Source organism: Vombatus ursinus, unplaced genomic scaffold, assembly GCF_900497805.2.
Source record: "Vombatus ursinus unplaced genomic scaffold, bare-nosed wombat genome assembly UNPS02009062.1, whole genome shotgun sequence".
Lineage (NCBI taxonomy): Eukaryota > Metazoa > Chordata > Mammalia > Diprotodontia > Vombatidae > Vombatus > Vombatus ursinus.
The window spans coordinates 5869120-5888935 of NW_020948840.1; the positions used below are offsets into that span (position 1 = coordinate 5869120).

General features: G+C 38.6%; 1 protein-coding gene across 2 annotated transcripts; it reads left to right on the forward strand.

The window, feature by feature from the left end:
* Window positions 1-10680: 10680 nt before the first annotated feature.
* On the forward strand, window positions 10681-18488 carry SDR42E1 (short chain dehydrogenase/reductase family 42E, member 1). 2 transcript variants are annotated; one of them, XM_027850525.1, is made up of 3 exons: window positions 10681-10779; window positions 16333-16429; window positions 17065-18488. In XM_027850525.1, exons 2-3 carry the CDS (start codon window positions 16362-16364, stop codon window positions 18185-18187), a joined length of 1191 nt encoding a protein of 396 aa, XP_027706326.1. In that variant the 5' UTR covers window positions 10681-10779; window positions 16333-16361; the 3' UTR covers window positions 18188-18488. The 2 variants fall into 2 exon arrangements, with proteins under 2 accessions (XP_027706326.1, XP_027706328.1); XM_027850527.1 differs by lacking the exon at window positions 10681-10779 and adding an exon at window positions 10781-10867.
* The last annotated feature ends 1328 nt before the right edge of the window (window positions 18489-19816 follow it).

Genomic DNA, 19816 nt, shown 5'->3' on the forward strand with positions numbered 1-19816 from the left:
GACCTCATATTCATTAAAATATTTATAGCAATGCTTTTTGTGGTAGCAAAGAATTGGAAACAAAGTAGATGCTCATTGACTGGAGCATGACTAAACAAATAAAAGAATGTGATCAAATATTACTAAACAGAAAGAAACAATAAATATTAAGAATACAGGGAGGCATGGGAAGACATAAATTGATACAAAGTTAAGTCAACAGTACCAAGAAAAATATGTCCATAATGACTACAACAATATATACTGAAAGAAAAATGACAAAACACATCAATATTGAATGCTGTGTAATTTTAATGACTAAGCTTGATGGGAAAGAAAAGATATGAGAATGCACCTCCCTTCTGGGTATAGAATACAAAATATGCTCTCAGACTCATTTGATGTGATGATCAGTTTTGCTGAACTTCCTTTTTTCCTCTCTCTTTTTTTATTCTTTGTTATAAGAGATGGTCCTCTAAATCCAAGAAAAGGGAGGAATATGTTAGGAAATGAAGATGATATAAAAACAAAAAAATACTAGTAGTGTGAAGTACAACATTTACATTTAAAAACATTTAAAAACAAAATGAAAAGAACTGAAGATGTTTAGCCTGGAGAAAAGAAGATTTACAGGGATCATGATAGTTGTTTCCATGTATTAGAATGACTGTCATGAGAAAGAAAGATTGGACTGGATCTACTTAGCCTCAGGAGATAGAACAAGGAGCAATGGATGAAAGCAGATTTCAGTTCAATGTGGGAAAATTTTCCTAACAATATGAGCTGTCCAAAAGTGACTGCCTCTGGAGAGAGGAGGTTCCCTGTCACTAAAAGTGTTCCAGAAAAGAATGAATAAACTTGTTAGGAATAACATAAAGGAGATGCAGTGTGGAGTAGTATGTACAGCACTGGACTTAGATTCAGAGAGATCTGGGTTCAAAGTCTGCCTAAGACACTTGCTAGCTGTGTGATTCTGGGCAAGACATTTAACCTCTCTGAGCCTCATTTTCCATATTTGCAAAATGGGAAGAAAAATAATAGTACCTACTGCACAGAGTTTTTGTGAGGATCAAATGAGACAACATATGTATGTACTATTAAGCACTTGGCAAACCTTATAGAGCTTTATAATTAAGTGGGCCTAGCTACTCACGTACAAAATGAACTCAATGTCCTCTAAGATTCTTTCCAACCCCAAAAGTCTGTGATTCTATGAAAGAGAATCTGGATAAACAAAGTCATATACAAACAAGAAGGCAAAAAAAAAAACCCTAGGGAATAAACTAGGTCAGTTAGGAGGCTGTAGCAAGAATCAGGGAGAGGGTCATGAGGACCAGGTGAAAATAGGGAGGAAAGGATTAATCCAAGATAATTTTTAAATGAAAATTTGACTGAATGGATATGAGAATAATTTATCAGATAAAAGGGATGAAGGGGAGAAATTAAAAAAAGCTTTTAAGAAAGTTGTGATGCCATAGTCAGAAATGGAGGAAATGGGAAGAAGGATTCCTCTGGACAAGGAACAGGTGAGGAGAATTATGACCTGTTCAATTTGAGGTTACAACGGAATATCTGAATCACAGGGTTAAAGGAAGAAGATAAGTTAAGGATAATGACAAAGTTAGGAACTTGTGAGAGCAGAAAGATTGTGGTACCTTTGTGAAAAATAGGGAAGTTTGGAGGAGGGATAGTTTTGAGAGGAAAGGTAATGGATTTTGGTTTGGTTATGTTGAGTTTGAGATGTCTATAAAACAGATAATTTGAAATGTCCAATAGGCAATATAGACAGAAGTATTACAGAGATGTAATGGAATCCTCAAAATGAAAGTCCTCAATTAAGCCAGCAAAATGAATGAGTTTTCCAAGGGAGAAAGCACAGAAGGAGAAGAGAAGACTGCTTTGGAGAAAACCTACAAGGAAGAGAGGAGGAAGCAAATGAGACAGAAGCTGGGAAGAAGGAAATAGTGGGAGAACCAGAAGAGTATAATGCCCTTATGGAAGCTAAAAGGAGTTTCAAAAAGGAAGACACAGTTAACAGAGTCAAGTGAAGAGAGATTAAGAATAATTAATTCAGGTTAATCAACAAGTATGTATAAAGAGTCTTCTATAAGCAAGGCACTGTGCAGGGGCTGGGAATGCAGATTCATAGGATAAAACAACCCCCACTCTCAAGAAGCTTACATTCTAACGGGACAGACAAAATGTATGTGTGTGTCTATATCTACATCTAGAAAATAAATACAAGATGGTTGAGTATGAGTTAGTTAAGGAGGGAAAGCACCAGCAACTGGAAGAGCAAGAAAAGCTTCATGTAGCAGGTACTACTTGAGAGGTGCCAGAAAGGAAGAGAGAGATTCAAAAAAGATGGGGAGGGAATGCATTATCATTATGGGGTACAGTCAGTGCAGAGGAAAGGAAGTGAAGAGTATTGCGTATAAGGAACAGTAATAAGACCAGTTTGACTAGACCTTAAAGTACAGGAGGAGGAGTAATGCATATAGAGGATGGAAAGATAGTCTAGGTCAAAGTTGTCAAGAACTTTAAAAGCCAAATTGGAGTTTATATTTTATCCTAGAGGCAATAGAGAGGTATTAGAGCTTGTTGAGCAAAAGAGTAACACGGTGAGATCTACGTTTCAGGAAAATCATTTTGGCTGCTGTGTGGAGGATTGGTTGGAGTAGCAAGAAATAAGTCAGGGAGACTAATTTGAAGGCCATTACAATAGTTTAGGCAAGAAGTGATAAGGGCCTGAATTAAGGTCATAATAGAATCAGTTGAGGGCAAAAGGTGTTATAGAAGTAAAAACAGCAAAATATAGCAATTGTGTGCTTGGCAATACATGGGTTAGAGTAAGAAGATAAGTTAAGGATAATGACAAAGTTAGGAACTTGTGAGAGCAGAAAGATTGTGGTGCCTTTGTAAGAAATAGGGAAGTTTGGAGGAGGGATAGTTTTGAGAGGAAAGGTAATGGGTTTTGTTTTGGTCATGTTGAATTTGAGATATCTATAAGACATATAATTTGAAATGTCCAATAGGCAATTGTTGACATGAAAATGAAGCTAAATAAAGCTCAGGAGAGAGACTGGAGATAGATATACATGTATACACACACATACATACATACAAACATATACACACATACACACATTGATACATAATACATTGTGTTCATCTGTGTAGATGACTCACAAATATATAGAAATACATATAATAAATAAATATGTTCTTATATGTACCTGATTCATCTGCATAGAGGCAATAATTAAACTCATAGGTGCTGATGAGGCAGTTAGGTAGCAAAGTGGATAGAGTGCTAGGCCTGGAGGTCAAATCTGGCTTCAGATACTTACTAGTTAGGTGATCTTTGGCAAGTCACTTAACTTCTGTCTGCCTCAGTTTCTTCCACTATAAAATGGGATTAATAGCACCTATCTCCCAAGGTTATTGTGAGAACCAAATGAGATAATATTTGCAAAGCCCTTAGCACAGTGCCTGAGACACAGTAGGCACTCAGCAAATGTTTCCTTCCTTCTTTTCTTCCTCCCTTCCATTCTTCCTGCCTTCCTTCTTTCCTTCCTGACAAGGTTACTGAGGGGGAAAAAAGTATAAGAGGAGAAGAAAAGAGGGCCCAGATCAGAATTTCAGAAAATAACCACAGTTAGAGGGTATTATATGGATGATAAACCAGCAAAAGAGTCTAAGAAAAAGAGGTCAGAAAGGTAGGAAAAGAATTATGAGCATCATAAAAAGCCAGAGAGGAGAAGGTATCCAGGAGAAGAGGTCAACAATATCAAATGCAGTAGAAAAGGTAAAAAGGATGAGGACTGGGAAAAGGCCATTCAATCTGGCAAATAGATTATTCATATCTTTGGAGAATCATTTCAGTTGAGTGGTGAGGTTGAAAGTCAGATTGTAAAGGATTGAGGAATGAAGTGGAAAAGAGGAGGCAATGAGTTTAGCTAGCTTTTTCAGGGAGTTTGGCTAAGAAAGGAATGAAGGATATAGGACAATAGCTTAGGAGAATGGTATGGTCTATGGAAGGTTTTTTTAAGGGTGGCAGAGGAGTTGGACATTTGAAGTCAGTAGAGAAGTAGATAGGGAGAAGGTTGAAAATTATAGAGAGAGGGGTATGATTGCTGGGACAATCTGTTGATGACACATATCATTGTTAGAAAACAAGGTGGGGGGAGATAAAATCAAAAACACAGGTAGAGAATTTGGCCTTGGCAAGAAAGTGCACCTCAATATAGAAGACTGGAGAAAAAGAATAAAGAGTAGGGGGTTATATCAAGTGGTTCTGAGATGATGAGGAGGGAAGAGCTCATAACAGATGATCTCAATGATAGGTAAGGTGTTCAGCTGAGACAGTGGGGAAGAAATAAGCTGAGAAGACATTTACTAAGCCTTCACCATATACAAAGCACTCTGTTAAGGGATGGGCCATTGGATTTGACAAGTAAATCATTAGTGGCCTTCCAAAGGATACTAGAAAGTACAACATACCCAGTATATTTTAACTATCTTTCCTGTACCTGAGCCTAGCAAAATGTAATCTCCTTGAGAGTACAGGGTGCTTTTCATTTTTTTTCTTTTGGACTCTAGTACCTGGCACAATGCCTTACACATAGTAGGTCCTAAATAAATGCATGTCTCCATTAGAATGTAAATTTCTTGAGAACGGGGACTGTCTTACTTTTCTGTTGGTGTTGCCAATGTTAGCACAGTGCTTTGCATGTGGTAAGAGCTTATTAAATGCTTTATTCATTCACTCATCCATTGCTGAATGAAAAATGTTTATGTCATTTGGAGCCTACAAATCTTTATTTGAAAAATCCCAGCCTGTTTCAGTTTGTTTGAAATAGGTAAGGCAATTTCTGTGGTGGAATGACAGTGCTTTGCTAGCAGCAATTTGTTGAAATATGTGAATAATTAAAGCACCACAATGAAAGGAGTATGTGTGCACATCCTTTGGGGATGGATACTATCAGAGTGTGTTTTACAGTCGAAGGATTAAAGAGGAAAGTAAAAATTAGTTCAACTTCTGCACTGTGAATACATAATAAATATTTTATGGTGTCACCTGGGGCAATCACACAAGTGTAATAAACACCCATCAAATATTGATAGAAAATCTTTGGAAAGACAAAAAGGGTCCTGACTGAAGAGAACAATAATAGTGCCCGCAGAAAAAGAGCGAAGAATTTGGCTATGATCACAATCATAGCTCCTGGTTCTCAGTGCTACCTGAAAACCCGCGACAATTCAAATCTAATTCTTTCCACCATTTTAGCTCTCTTCACAGGGCTACAGTTAGAGCTGGAAACAACTCAGATCTATCTAGTCTAATATGTTCATATTATAGATCAGGAAACTGAGATCCAGAAAAGACACACCACTTACGTAAAATTGAAAATGGATTCGAATTCTGTTTTTAAGGCTTAGTCTAGCGAGGTTTAATATTCCCCTTCACTGTCAGTTGGGTCACAATTTTATTCTTGTGATTCAGGTAACCTCAGACCACTTGTCTCACAATTCTCTATCGTAACTTCTATTGTACTATACTTTTTGTATTGTAACGTCATCATTGTAATACCCACCACCCATATCCAGGAGAAACTTGCCTAAAGGTAAAACTTTTGCCTGGTAATTACCTTCACCTTTGTCATCCCACTCATCACCCATTTCCCAGAGATACTTGGTTAACCTAAAGGCCAAATCTCAGTGATTTCCAGAGGTTCCCAAAGTGGGCAATACCACCCCCTTGAGGACACTAGATCGATCCAGAGGGGGTGGTAGTAGCCTCTGGAGAAATTAGGGCATGTTAAATAAAAATAAGGGGCTGGTAGAAGCATAAGGAAAGAAGAGAAGAGAGGAAAATTTTGAAAAATGTTCACACATGTTTCATCTATTGTGTAACAAAGTTAAAGTTATAGTGATTACATTATTTTCCAAATAAATATACAAAATGTACGTTATAACCCATCAGTGGTCAAGTCCACTGATAGGTTTTAACAAGTAAGTGTTCACAGGTGAGCATTTCTCACATTGTCAGTTAGGCCAGCGTGCATCAGCAGGAATATGTTTGTGTAATGACTTGTTTATAGTACTATACATTATATGATGCAATATTGTGTTATCAAAATTTCAATGCAGGAAAAACCCACAAATTTACAATTATTAAATTTAAGATGAGTCTTTTTTTAAAAAAAATATTTTTTTAAAAGGATGCAAATATTTTTAAAAAGTTAAAGGGTTGATGATTTTCTGGGGGCATTGAGTAATTTTTTTAAAGAGGGCAGTAGGCCAAATAAGTTTGGGAACCTCTGATTTAAACTATTATAGTAACTCTGATCACCTAAAGGCTACTCTCATTGTCTTTGTCTTGGGACTCAAATCCCATCTTGGCTGTGGTTAAAGGGGTTTCGGAAGCTGAGATCCAAATAATATAATCTCAATTCGACCATGTAATCAATAGCCAATTGGAAGAAGACTTGCCTATGTTGCTCAAGATTTTGCTCTGTCATCTTGCTAATTGTTTTAAAAAAAAAAAAAACCCTGTCAGCCCTCACTCAGGGTCTATGGTCATTGAGAGGCCATTGATCCAATTTATTGTTTACTGCTAGTCTAACTAATAAATCAATGATGCTCGGAACCTTGTCTCTGAGTTTACCTTGATTTTCAAACACAATGCTTGTTCACACAAGCAATAAGTGGCTGAGATGGGATTCAAACCTGGTCCTTTCAATACAACTCCAATGTTCTTCCCACTGTTCCATAAGCCTTTTTTCTCTTTTTCTTTTTGAAAAGCAAGTGACAGGCAAAGCCCCAGGAGCTAGATATAGATCCAAAGAAGGCCCTGATAGAAGCAGCATGGGTTTTATGAAAAAGTGATAAGCTTTTTGTATATTTGCATCCATGGCTACTCTGACAGTCTTTTATAGAGTCACAGGGTTTAGAGCTAGAAGGAATTTTGGAGATCATCTGGTCTAACCCCCTAATTTTACAAAGGAGGTAAATGAAGCCCAGAGAAAGGAAAAGACTTGTTGAAGGTCATATAGTAAGTACCAGGGTTAGTAGTCATACTTGAGACTTCCGATGGGAAGCACAGTTCCCTTGCAACTATACCAAGCTATCTCTATTAGGGGAGAGAAAGCTAGCTATTCTAGGAAAACTTTCTTTGAGCATGCTTGTTCCAGGGTAGTGTTTCCAAAGATAGGCATTTCTAGTGGAAGTGACAGAGGGAGTACTATCAGTGTATTCTGATTTACCTGGTAGAAGGAGGTAATGATCCCCAAAGGAAGTGAGAAAGTAGATAACCTGAAGGTTATTCATGGGTCCAAAGACCCATGCCCAAGAAGTGGCAACGCTGTCTCTGGGTTGGGATGTGTTTTAAGGAAAAGGGCTCAAGAACATCCTTTTCTTTTCCTTCTCCTCTTTGTGCTCCAATAGGGGTGGCTTGTCCTAGTGAAGTTTCCTTGATGTAATATACATGTCCATGAATGAATAAAAGAGTCAACGAAGGGACAGGATGTAGTTCAAGGTAACTGAAGTGGATGAAAAGGAGAGTAAGCTAAATTACTCAACTCTTATTTTGCTTCTGTCTTCTCTGACAAGGAAAATGGGAAGGATAGAATAAAAGTGGTTAATAGAGAACGGAAACTCAAGATTAGTGAGCAGAGGGTAAGAGAGTACCTAACTGCTCTCAATGAGTTCAAGTTGCCACACCTGGATGAACTACAGTCTAAGGTACTGAAAAAAACAGTAGATGTGATGGCTGAGAAAGAGTATTTGACAAATTATGTCAGTCTCGGGAAGGGTAAATATTGTCTTTGGACAATTAGAAGAGGATGGCATCTGCCAACTATTAAATAGTAAGGCATGTTTCTATTTTTTTTTTAATTCTACAACATATTATTAAACAGATAGTAAACAGATTGGTAAGCTTTTGTAGGGGAATGCTGTGATCACAAAGACCCAGCATGACTTCATCAAGCACAAATCATGCCAGACTAACTTCATTTCCTTTTTTGACTGGGTGACTAGATAAGTTAGAAAAGGGAAATGCTGTATTTTACTTAGGTTTCAGTAAAACATTTGGCAAAGTTCCTTATACTACCCTTGCAGAAAAGATTGAGAGATTTGGGCCAAACAGGAGTATACTTAATGGATTTGATATCACTGAATCTTCATATCCAAAAAGGAGTCATTAATAAATCCATGTCAACTTGGAAAGATGTCTCTGGTGGGTTGCCTGGATCTCCCCTTCAGCCTGTGCTGTTCAACATTTTTATCAATAATTTCCATGAAGGCATAAAAAGTATGTTTGTCATATTTGAAGATGACATGAAGGTTTGAGGGATAGCCAATATACTGGATGACAGAATAATTATCTAAAAGAGACTGTCATAACCTAGGACAATGAGTCATACTGAAAAAGAGTACATTTAATAGGGAAATCTTTAAAGTTCTATCCCTGAGTTCAAAAATGCACTTTACAAGTAATGAATGGAGGTGTTGTGGATAAACCTTGAGAAAAAGATATGATAGCTTAATGAACTGAAATTTCAATATGAGTCAACAGTGTTACAACAGTTACCAATAAAAAAAAAACACATGGTAGTGACCAGAATAAGCAAGATAAACAGTTCAATTATACTCTGATCCAGTCAGTCAAATAGGTACAATTGTGGACATCACATTTTAAGATACTCATAGAGAAGGGACACATTAACAAGAAAGGGACTGGGTTGGTGGGAGGACTAGAGACAATGACATATGAACATTAGTTGAAGCAACTGGTTATGTTTGGCCTGAAGAAGAGATTTAAGTAGGACATGATAGCAGCCTAAGTATTTGAAGGACTATCACACGAAAGAACAATTAGTTTTGTCATACTTGGCCCCAGAGAGCAAGACTAGGAACAAGGCACAAAAGTTGTATTAAGGCAGATTTAGACTTAATGTAAGGAGAAATTTCCCAACAACTAAAGCCATCCAAAACTACAGTGGGCTGCTTTTAAAGGAGGTGGTCCTCACTAGTGGTCTTCAAGTAGAGGGCAAATGACCATTTTGTTGTAGAGAAGAGCCTTGATCAGGCATGAGACAGACTAGATTACTTCAGATGTCCCCTCCTACTCTGAGATTTAGTGATCTTGCTTAAAACTTTGCAGAGCTCCAGCACTGAAATTAAAAGACCTAAGTTCAAATCCCACCTCTGATGTTTACTCTTCTTGTGACCTTGGACAAAATTATTTTTCCTCCCTGAGTTTCAGTTTCCTAATCTTTAGTCAAACATTTCTTAAATACCTACTATGTGCCATGCACATTGTTAAGGGTACAGAAAAAAAGGCAAAAAAAAAACCATTCCTGTTCTCAAGGATTGTACAGTCTAATGGAGGATCCAACATGCAAATAACTTTGTGCAAACAAGATAGATTTGGGATAATTTGGAGACAATCAACAGAAGGAAAGTACTAGCATTAAGGAGCACCAGGCTAGGCTCCTTGTAAAAGGTGGCATTTTTTCTGGAGGAAAGATTTTTCTTGAAGGAAGAGAGGGAGGCAGAGAAAAGATGAGAAGAGAAAGTGTTCCAAGTATAGGAGACAGACATCTAGTGAAAATGCCCAGAGTTAGGAAATATAGTGTCGTATGGGAAGAACAGCAAGAAGTTCAGAGCACATTGTAAGGAGTAAGGTGTAAGAAGACTGAAAAGATGAGTTGTTGTTTTAGTCATTTTTTTCAGTCCTATTGGACTCTTCCTGACCCCATTTGGGGTTTTCTTGGCAAAGATACTGGAGTGGTTTGCCATTTCCTTCTCCAGCTCATTTGACAGATTAGGAAATTGAGGCAAATAGGGATAAGTGACTTGCCCAGGGTCACACAGCTAATAAGTGTCTGAGGCAAGATTTGAACTGGTGAAGATGACATTTCCTGACTCAGGTTCAGCACTCTAGTCACTGTGCCTCCCAACAGCCCTAAAATGATAAGAAGAAATCACTTTATGAAGTGTTTTAAATGTCAAACAGAGGATTTTATATTTAATTCCAGAAGTAAGAGGGAGCAACTGGAGTTAGTGGTCAGAGCCTTGCTTCAAGAAAATCAATTTGAAATCTACAAAAATGAAGGTCTTGGACTACATGGCCTCTAAGATCCTCTCCAGCTCTGTATCTATGATTCCATAATCTCTAAAGTCTCTTCTCTCTCTAAATCCTTCCCAGAAAGGTCTTGTCCTTGCCAAAGCACAGAGAATCAGGAAAGCAATGGACTCTCCTAAGGTAAGCTTCCACAGGTTCTGACCTTTGCCACAAGCAGGCACAAATCCATCTCGAAACTCTCCCACCCTCACTAGGCCCCGCCCCTCACTACAGCCGCTCCCACAGGCCCCGCCTCCGCTCCAGGGATTTCATTCCCCCTCACCCCAACCCCTCCCCCGGCTCCCTTCGGCCAGGATTGGAACCACAGAGATGGAGGCCTCCGGATTTCCTAGAAGAACCTAGCAAGCCCCTGTGTCCCCGCCCTCCTCGCTTCTCTTCCCAGCCCCGCCCCCCCGCCTTTCCGCGAGGTGTGCCGGCTCCCTCTATCCCGAACTCCATTGGCTGTGAGCAGGCGGGCGGGGAGGGCGCCGCTCAGGACCCACCCCCTCTCCTGCTCCTCAGCCCCGCCTCTCCCGCCTCTGGAGTGTCAGTGGCGGGTGGTGTGACTGGGTGTGAATAAAGTAGAGCGCGCCTGTGCTGCATCCCGGGTCGGGTCGGGCTGTGCTCCATCCTGCAGCCGGGCTCTGTCCGTTCTATCTGGCCCGTGGGTAAGTGTCTGTCAGCGCTGGCGGCAGGGGGTCGTCCGCGGCCATTCACCACTCGGCGGGTGATTCACTTGGACCCCAGCTTGTGAGGGTCAGTTCGCCTGCTTTCATTTATCCTATTGGTCAAAGTCAGTCGGTGGGTTGGACCTTCGGTTCTCAGTCAGTAAATCCCCCAGTGGGTCAGTCATTTCCCTCAACTGGTGGTTGGTCAGTCAGACCCTACTATGTTGGCTTTGGTCAGTCAGAGGTCAGTGGATTGGTCAGTTGGGTCAATGGGATCAGTCAGAGCCAGTCAGCAGTCATTCGTCCTTCAGTCAACTGGATGGAGGAATGGTCAGGCTGACCCTAATTGTGTCACCCATTAGTCAGACCTTGTCATTGGGCAGTCAGGGGTCAGCCTGCTGATTGGCTGGTCTGCATTCATTCCTCCCTCGGTCAGGAAGTCACTGTTAGTGAGTTAGGCAGCCCCCTGTCCCCACAACCAGTCACAGTCAATAGGTGAGTTAGTCAGTCAAACCCTAGTTAGTCAACTAGTTGTTGAAACCATCCATCAAGTCGGCCCTGGTCAGTTCATTGGTGGGGACAGTCAATGAGTTGGTCGTCAATGAGTTGGTCGGTGAACAGCCAAGAAGGAACTCTTATTGGGTCAATTAGTTTCCCTCCTCCCCATACCAATGGGTCAGCAATCAGTTGACTAGTTGGTCAGTTAAACTCAAGTGAGGCAGTCAGTCAGCCCTGGTCAGTTCATCAGTGAGTCTGTCAGTAGGTTGCTCAGTGAACCTGTCAGGCAGACCTAATTTTAAAAATGAAAGAAAAAAAAAAGCTATTTCTACAGGAAAAGACCATAGGGTTTGGATTCCAGAGACCTAGATAACAATACCAGTTCTGCCTATCATTCTTTGTAACCCTGAGCAAGTCACTTGACATATCATTGGCCAATCAGTGCGTCCATCAATCAATCAGCTCTGTACGCACAGCATTTAGTGGACGTGTCCATTGGCCATCAGTCAGTCCATCAGCTTTTCAAGAGTCACTTGGTGGGTGAGTCAGTCTTCAGTGGGTAGGTCAGCCCTCAGTGCCCAGTCACTTGATCAGTTACAGTCACTCATTTGGCTACCCCCTCTGTCTGTTGGTTGGTCAGTCTTTTAGCTATTCAGTTGGCTGGTCAATTGGTCAATAAACCCAATCACTCCATCAGCAAGAATCTCCTGAATTCCTGTCCTTCCTGGAATGGGGATATGATTTCCCTTCATATCTACTATTCTTGCTACTGTGTCTATGTATAGATCTAGGCTGAGGCGCAAACATTTATCTATCTAGCCTAAAGAAGGGAATAAAGGTTAAGTTGGCATACCTACACTGTAGGCAGACCTAATTTTAAAAAAGAAAAAAGAAAGGAGATGGTTAATAAGGGGATTGACTAACCCACTAGGAGTGATTTCCTGACTAGAGGAATGACTGCTTACTGGCCTCTGACAGCTGACTGACCCCATTGACCCAACTGACCAAAACAAATTTCCACATTAGCCCTGTTAAAGGAAAAATATGTGTGTATACATACATATGGCAGTTAGCTGGCACAGTGGATAGAGGGCCAGGCCTGGGTCAGGAAGACTAATTTTCCTGAGTTCAAATCTGGCCTCAAACACTTACTAGCTATGTGACCCTGGACAAGTGACTTAACCCTGCTTGCCTCAGTTTCCTCATCTGCAAAATGAGCTGGAAAAGGAAATGGCAAACCACTCCAGTATCTTTGCCAAGAAAACCCCAAATGGGGTCATGAAGAATCAGACATGACTAAAACAATTGAACAACTACTTTTTCTCTCTCTCTCTCTCTCTCTCTATATATATATATATGTATGTATATGTATGTATGTATGTATGTATAAAAATACTTGTGTGTGTCATTCTCTACTCTGAGTCTTTTTTACCTCCCTATCATGTTTCATCATTAGTTCTCTGAAATTATGGTTGGTCATTACACTGATCAGAGTTCCTAAATCTTTCTGGAATTGTAGTTGCTCAGAATTCCCAAAGTTGTTTGTCTTTACACTATTGTCATAAAAATTGTTCTGCTGATTCTGTTCATTGCATCAATTCATAAAAGTCTTCCCAGGTTTATTTGAAACTATCCCCTTTATCATTTCTTACATCAGAATACTTTTCTCACCCCTATACCGTACCTTTTTCAGCCATTCCCCAGTTGATGCCCACCCCACCTCAGATTCCAATTCTGTGTCTCCTCAAAAAGAGCTATAAATATTTTTGCATAACTTAGCATTTGTTTTGTTTAGAATTAATTCCTCCCTCAATCTGGCCTCCCTCTAATTCTCCTTTCTCTCCTGTTTCCCTATTGAGTGAAATGTATTTATGTACCAAACTATGTGTATGGGAATGACTTATGCTTCAAATGGTGTTAGTACAGTTTTGTGAACAAGTACCAATTAGGGATTAGGTAAAGTTTCTATTTGGGTCATTAAAAAAAAAAGTGTTTTTCTGAGTGTATGTATTCTTCCCTCCTTTGACCAGTTCAGATGAGCATGAGATTCAAATATCAGCAGCTCCCCCACTTCCTCTTTGTATAGCTTTCTACTCACTCATCCCAATTATGAGATAATTTCCCCTAACCTTCCTTTCCCTTCCCATCTATTGTATTCTTCTCCCCTTCTCTTTCTATTCTTCTTTTAACATCTTCAAGACATAATATAACCACTCCCAAGTCTTCTGTCTAATTAGACTTCTTCTATGACTGTTGATGAAGATAGGGTTCAGACACCTACATCATCTCCCTATATTAGAATATAAGCAGAGTATCCTTGTTTACTCTCTTATGATTGTTTGTTCTTGTTTACCTTTTTATGCTTAACTTCACTCCTGTGTTTAAACTTCAAAGTTTCTACATAACTCTGATCTTTCCATCAGAAATAGTTGAAAGTCTTCTGTTATCTCTTTCACTAAAGGTCGATCTTCCCCTCTGTATAATTATATTTGGTTTTACTGTGTAAGTTATTCTTTCTTATAAGCCTATACCCTTTGCCTTCTGGAATTTTCTGTTACAAGTCCTCCACTCTTTTATAGTGGTGACTGCTAAATCATGTGTGATTCTGACTGTGACTCCTAGGTACTTGAATTCTTTCTTTCTGGCTGCTTGAAGTATTTTTTCTTTGATGTGGAAGTTATGGATTTTGGCTATAATGTTCCTGGGAGAGTTTTCATTTTGAGGTTTCTTTCAGGAGATTACTAGTAGATTCTTTCTATTTTGACTTTGTCTTCTGTTTTTAAGAGATCTGGATAGTTTTCTTTATGGATTTCTTTTGTGGTTATGGCTTTCAGGTAGTCCAATGATTTTTAATTTTATTCTCCTCAGTCAGGATTCCAAATCAGTTGTTTCTGCTATAAAATACTTTGTATTGTCTTCTCTTTTTTTAGTCTTTTGACTTTGTTTTTACTATTTCTTATCTATTGACTTCAATTTGATCCATCCTAATTTTCAGTTTGTTGTTTGAGCAAGGTTTTATACCTCTTATGCAAATCTGTTGATTCCCTTTCCAATTCTTTCCTTCTAGAGCACTCATTTCTTTTCCATTTTGTCCCACAAGCATTCTCATTTCATTTATAAAAATGTTTTTCAACTCTAAAAAGATTCTTGCTTCATCTCTTCCAGGAATTCTAGTTGAATGTGTTCCCAAGCCATTTTTCTAAAGGTTGTGCTAGAGATGTTTTGGAGTCATTCTTTTCTGGGTTTGTATCTTGAGCATCTCTGTCACCATAATAGCTTTTTATGGTAGGATTCTTTTTTCTTTTGCTCATTCTTCCAGACTATTTCTTGACTTCAGACTTGATATAAGGGCCAAACTCTGCACCCTTCTCTAGGGAAGTTCCAGGCTGGTTCTACTCTTGCTTTCTTGGAAGTACTAAATGTTGTAGGATCTCAGGAATAGCTCAGGCTGGGAACATTCAAGCTATCAGTGGTCTCAGAGCTGTCTGATCCAAGGCAAAATCTGATCACTGACCCCCTGATCTGAGCTCTCCAAGTGCCTTACCCTAGGTTTGGGTCTGAGCAAGAGGTCCTACTCCTGCTGGACTCCACCACTTTCAGCCAGCTGGTAAGCTACACTGGTTCAGTCAAAGAATAGCAAGCTTCCCTTTGGTCTGGGATTCTCTGTCCTAGTTATTTCTCTATAGGCTTCAGACTAGGCTAGAAGTTGGAACTGAAACCCTGCTCTGCTCCTGGACATCTAAGGGTTGGGAGGGAGGAAGAGAATCTGGAACCCAAAATTTAAAAAGAAAAAAAGTTTAAAAAATATTTTTTAATAAAAAAAGAACTAAGTGCATTTACTGTGGGCAAATGCAAACTACCCTCCTGTATTGATTTTGTCTATTCACAACCCTCTTTCCCATCTGACTCTACTGATCCGGTTACACAAGCTATTGAGTCAGAGATCAGTTTAGGCAAGCAATGGGGTTGATGGGTAATGAAAAATAGTTTGAAAATGGCAGGAAAGTGCTCTTGCATTAATTTGAAACTATACATTTTTGGCCTTAGTACTCACATTAGCTATGAATGACCTGCAGTTCTAATGATTATAGGGCAATTTTTTAAAAAATCCTAATTAGAAATCAGGTTAAGTTTCCTCTTGGGTCATTTTGAAAAATGTTTCTTTTAGAAGCAGTGAGTATGGATTCCTAATGAGATGGAATGAAAAGGTTTAGAATAGCTTCTAGAGAGTTGGATAGCAAATTGATTAGGAAAGTATAAAAGTATTGCCTTGCCACAATTAAGGCCAGTTGAGATTGTGTGATAGAAATTTATAGTGGGCCTAAGCACTTGGTTTCCCTATTTTCTTTTTTTTTGTTTTTGTTTTGGCTAGGCAATGGGTTTAAGTGACTTGCCCAAAGTCACACAGCTGGTAAGTGTTAAGTGTCTGAGGCCAGATTTGAATTCAGGTCCTCCTGACTCCAGGGCCAGTGCTTTATCCACTGCGCCACCTAGCTGCCCCGGTTTCCCTATTTTCTCTAACTCTGTTTGGCAGCATATGAATGAGCAAAAGTGGGAGTAGGAGAAGAGGAGGTGCCAGTGAGACTGAACCCAAAAGGTTCACTGGTCAGAAGTCCGGTTTCTATTGGAATGCTGGAATGGGCTTCTATTTGAGAAGTTGAGAGCATAACCTATTAGTAAAGTTTCTCAAAATACATGGTTTGCTAAATGCACATATTTTTCTTTTATTTGCTGCTCTTTCTTTTTTATAATGTGGGGCTTAAAAAAACCTCAAGTGTATTTATACAAGATGTTGCTGTTTCTCTTAAAACAAACTGTTAGAGAGTAATTTTAACCACACTGTGCTTATTTCCATTCTTCACAGGGGTTAAAGTTGCTTCTGTCTTTGTCACTGAGATATTGAGATTCTACAGAAAGTGTATGAATTTCCTAGAAAAAAAAGCCTCATTAACATCCAAAGAATTATCATCATTAACTCCAAACATGGATAAATCAAATATCTGTAATGAAGAGGAATAATGTGACATTTTTCTTAAAGCATTTATTTTCTTTTAGGTTCACTTAAATTGTTTGAGTACGCAGACATGGATCTCCAAAAGTCTCCTAAGGAAACAGTACTTATTACAGGAGGAGGTGGCTACTTTGGTTTCCGGTCAGTGCCTATAAGGAGGAAAAAAATATACATGGATTTCTTTCCTAGGTTGCTGCTTTAATGGAAGATTAGAAAAAGTACAGCTGGGAGCTATAATACTTTTGTAATACTATCACTTATGATATCATAGTACTATCTCATATGTGAGCTAACTACATAACTACTACATTGGACTCTAAAATCAGTTAATACACGTGTGTCTCGCTTCCAAAAAAAAATCAGTATTTGAAAATCTAATTAAGTATATATAATTAGAAGTGCTCGTTCACTTTAAAGAAGGATTTTTTTAAAAAAACAACTACCATAATAGCTTTTAGTTTTTATTTTTTAAACTAAGAGAGAATGGATGGGGCACTGAAGAAAAGAGAAAATGAAAGCATTAAGAGCCATTACCTAGGGAAGATCACTTGAAAGGTGATTCTGTGACTCTCTGTAGTCACAAAATAAACCAATGATATAGATAAATTTAGAAATTGTATATTACTTTTCAAGAACAAATTCAATATATAAATTAAGCAAATCTGTAATTCCAAGAAAATTTAATTTAATTCACATTTCAGACATTAATCATTTGTCAGTCTTACTAGAGACAGCATAGTAATTAATATTTTGATGTTTTCTCCTTCTCATTTCAGTTTGGGTTGTACACTATGCAAGAAGGGTATTGCTGTGATTCTGTTTGATATCAACATTCCTATTCAAGATCTTCCCAAGGGGATGCAGTTGATATGTGGAGATATTTGCTGTGTCACTGATTTAGAGAAAGCCTTGCAAAATGTTACTTGTGTTTTCCACGTTGCTTCCTTTGGCATGTCTGGAAAGGATCAAATGAATCATAAGCGTATTGAATATGTCAATGTAAAAGGCACAGAAAATGTACTCCAGGCTTGCAAAAGGAAAGCAGTACCAAGATTGGTTTATACAAGCACTTATAACGTAGTGTTTGGAGGCCAAGTTATAATGAATGGGGATGAATCTCTGCCCTACCTACCTCTTCACCTTCATCCTGATCACTACTCCCGCACCAAATCTGTTGCAGAGAAAAAAGTGCTGGAGGCAAATGGTACAGCCTTGGAAAGAGGAGTCGGTGTCCTGAGAACCTGTGTTTTGAGATCAGCTGGTATCTACGGGCCTGGAGAACAAAGGCATCTTCCCAGGATAGTGAGATATATAGAAAAGGGCCTCTTCAAATTTGTGTATGGAGATCCCAAAAGCTTGGTAGATTTTGTCCATGTGGATAACTTGGTACAAGCCCACATCCTGGCCTCAGAGGCATTAAAAGCTGACAAGAAACACATTGCCTCTGGGCAACCTTATTTTATCTCTGATGGAAGACCAGTGAACAATTTTGAATTCTTCCGACCTTTAGTTGAAGGGTTGGGTTATCCATTCCCCACCTTACGCCTACCATTAAGCCTCATTTATTTCATTGCTTTCATGACAGAGATGGTCCATTTCCTCTTAGGCAGGTTTTATAATTTCCAGCCTTTCCTCACCCGAACAGAAGTCTATAAAACTGGGGTCACACACTATTTCAGCATGGAGAAGGCTAAGAAGGAACTGGGTTATGAACCACAGCCATTTGACTTCAAGGAAGTGGTAGATTGGTTCAAAGCTGAGGGTCATGGTAGAAAATTCCAAAACTACACCTTGAAGCATCTCATTTGGAATGGCATTTTGGTTTTCCTCCTAGCTGTTGCAGTTCTCACATGGTTTTCTAATGTTTATGGTGATGTCAGTTTGAAAGATTCATTTTGAAAATTATTTTGTGGAGAACAAGGAATTTCCACAGATAGTACATCTCTGTTATTCCACAAGCAGATTCTAGAATGCACATACTCTTTAAAACAAGTGGCCAAATTTATGACTCCAACAACTGATCAAGAATAGCCTTTTATACATTAGATTCTATCTAGTCTTCAATTATCCCTCCTAACTCAGAATGATGTCTGATGGAAGAAAGGAATGAAAGACAAGTTTGAAATTGTGTTTTGTTTTGTTTTCATTACTTCTTTTGAAGCTATGGATTAGGGGAAATAAAGTCTTCTCAAAATTTGTGTATGGGACCAGATTTTCCTTGAATTTTTCCCAAAGCAATTGTGTATTTTTCTCTCATGGTGTATTCCAGAACCAGAGAACACATTTCATTTAAAATGAACTAAAAACATGCACACAGGCATCATATCTGCAGTGACTAAACACTTATAAGAAAGGCTTAAAATAATATTAATAACTTTTCAGTAAGATTTCAGGTTAGACACTCTTCTAAAGAGGTGGTGGGCACGGATAGAATTATAGAGTTGAAAGAAATCTTAAATGTCATCTAGTACAACCTCATCTACCCAGTTTAGAAATACCTTCTACATCATCCCTAGCAGTGTTAACATGCTGTGCTTAAACAGTTCCTTTGATGACGAATTCCGTTTCTGATTCCATATTTGAACATTTCTAATCATTAAAAAATTCCTATATCCAACCAAAATCTGTTTCCTTAATTTCCACCTATTGGTCTTCCAAGGCATCAAGTTCTTGTTGTCTGTTATCTAATAGCTTCTAATATGTCCTCAGGGTCAACATTTTTAGAGCTTATTGGAATATTTTCACCTATTAGTCTGTTACCCCCTTGAGATTAGAAACTTTGGTGCCTTACTTATTTATGTATCCCTCACAGTGCCTTATACTTAGTAGGTGATAGTTGTTTCTTAATTGAAATGGAGTCTGTAGGACAATTTTTGAATCTGTTCAATGGTCATCCATCTTTGTCTTCTAAAGCAGTTGGATTTGATTTTTAGAGACAGCCAAAAATCATTCCAAGCCAAAGTTCGTAAAGAGGATAGAAGATCAAGATGTGGACTTTTCTTTTTGATCAAAACTGCATAACTCTAATGACTAATTTTGTTGACTGGTTCTAGAGACAACCACTAAACAAGGAATCCAAACGTGTTTTAAGCACTGGAATCATTGTTGGAATGGGTATAGCCTACCATTGGAACAACTTTGAGGACAACCCTTATGCAAATACATACATTTTGGACTGTTAATTAAAAAGAAGTCTAATTGTTTTATAATCCCATCTCCTATAGATTTTTAGTTTTTAAATGCAGTACTCAAGAATTTATTTCCATTTAGGTATTTTCCCTACAATAGAGCAATGGCTGCCAGATGAATAATGGTATCATGTAGATGATCTTGTGGTCTGAACAGCTGTTTCAGCTACAGGGATCATTGACTAAGAGAAGGATTACATGTTTTTCCAATCAACTTTCCTTTTTAAAAAAATCAGAAATAAAACTTTACTATTCAAACGTTAAGACAAGAAAATAGTCTTAGAGCACACTTTTAAAGAAGTACTTATCTTAAAGTTGGGAAACTTCAGTGCAAGTCCAA

Bases quoted from the DNA above. Each gene is read 5' to 3' on its own strand.
- SDR42E1 (XM_027850525.1), top strand. From the start codon at position 16,362: ATGGATCTCCAAAAGTCTCCTAAGGAAACAGTACTTATTACAGGAGGA. The intron at 16,430-17,064 runs GTCAGTGCCTAT...TTCTCATTTCAG, and splicing joins GGTGGCTACTTTGGTTTCCG to TTTGGGTTGTACACTATGCA.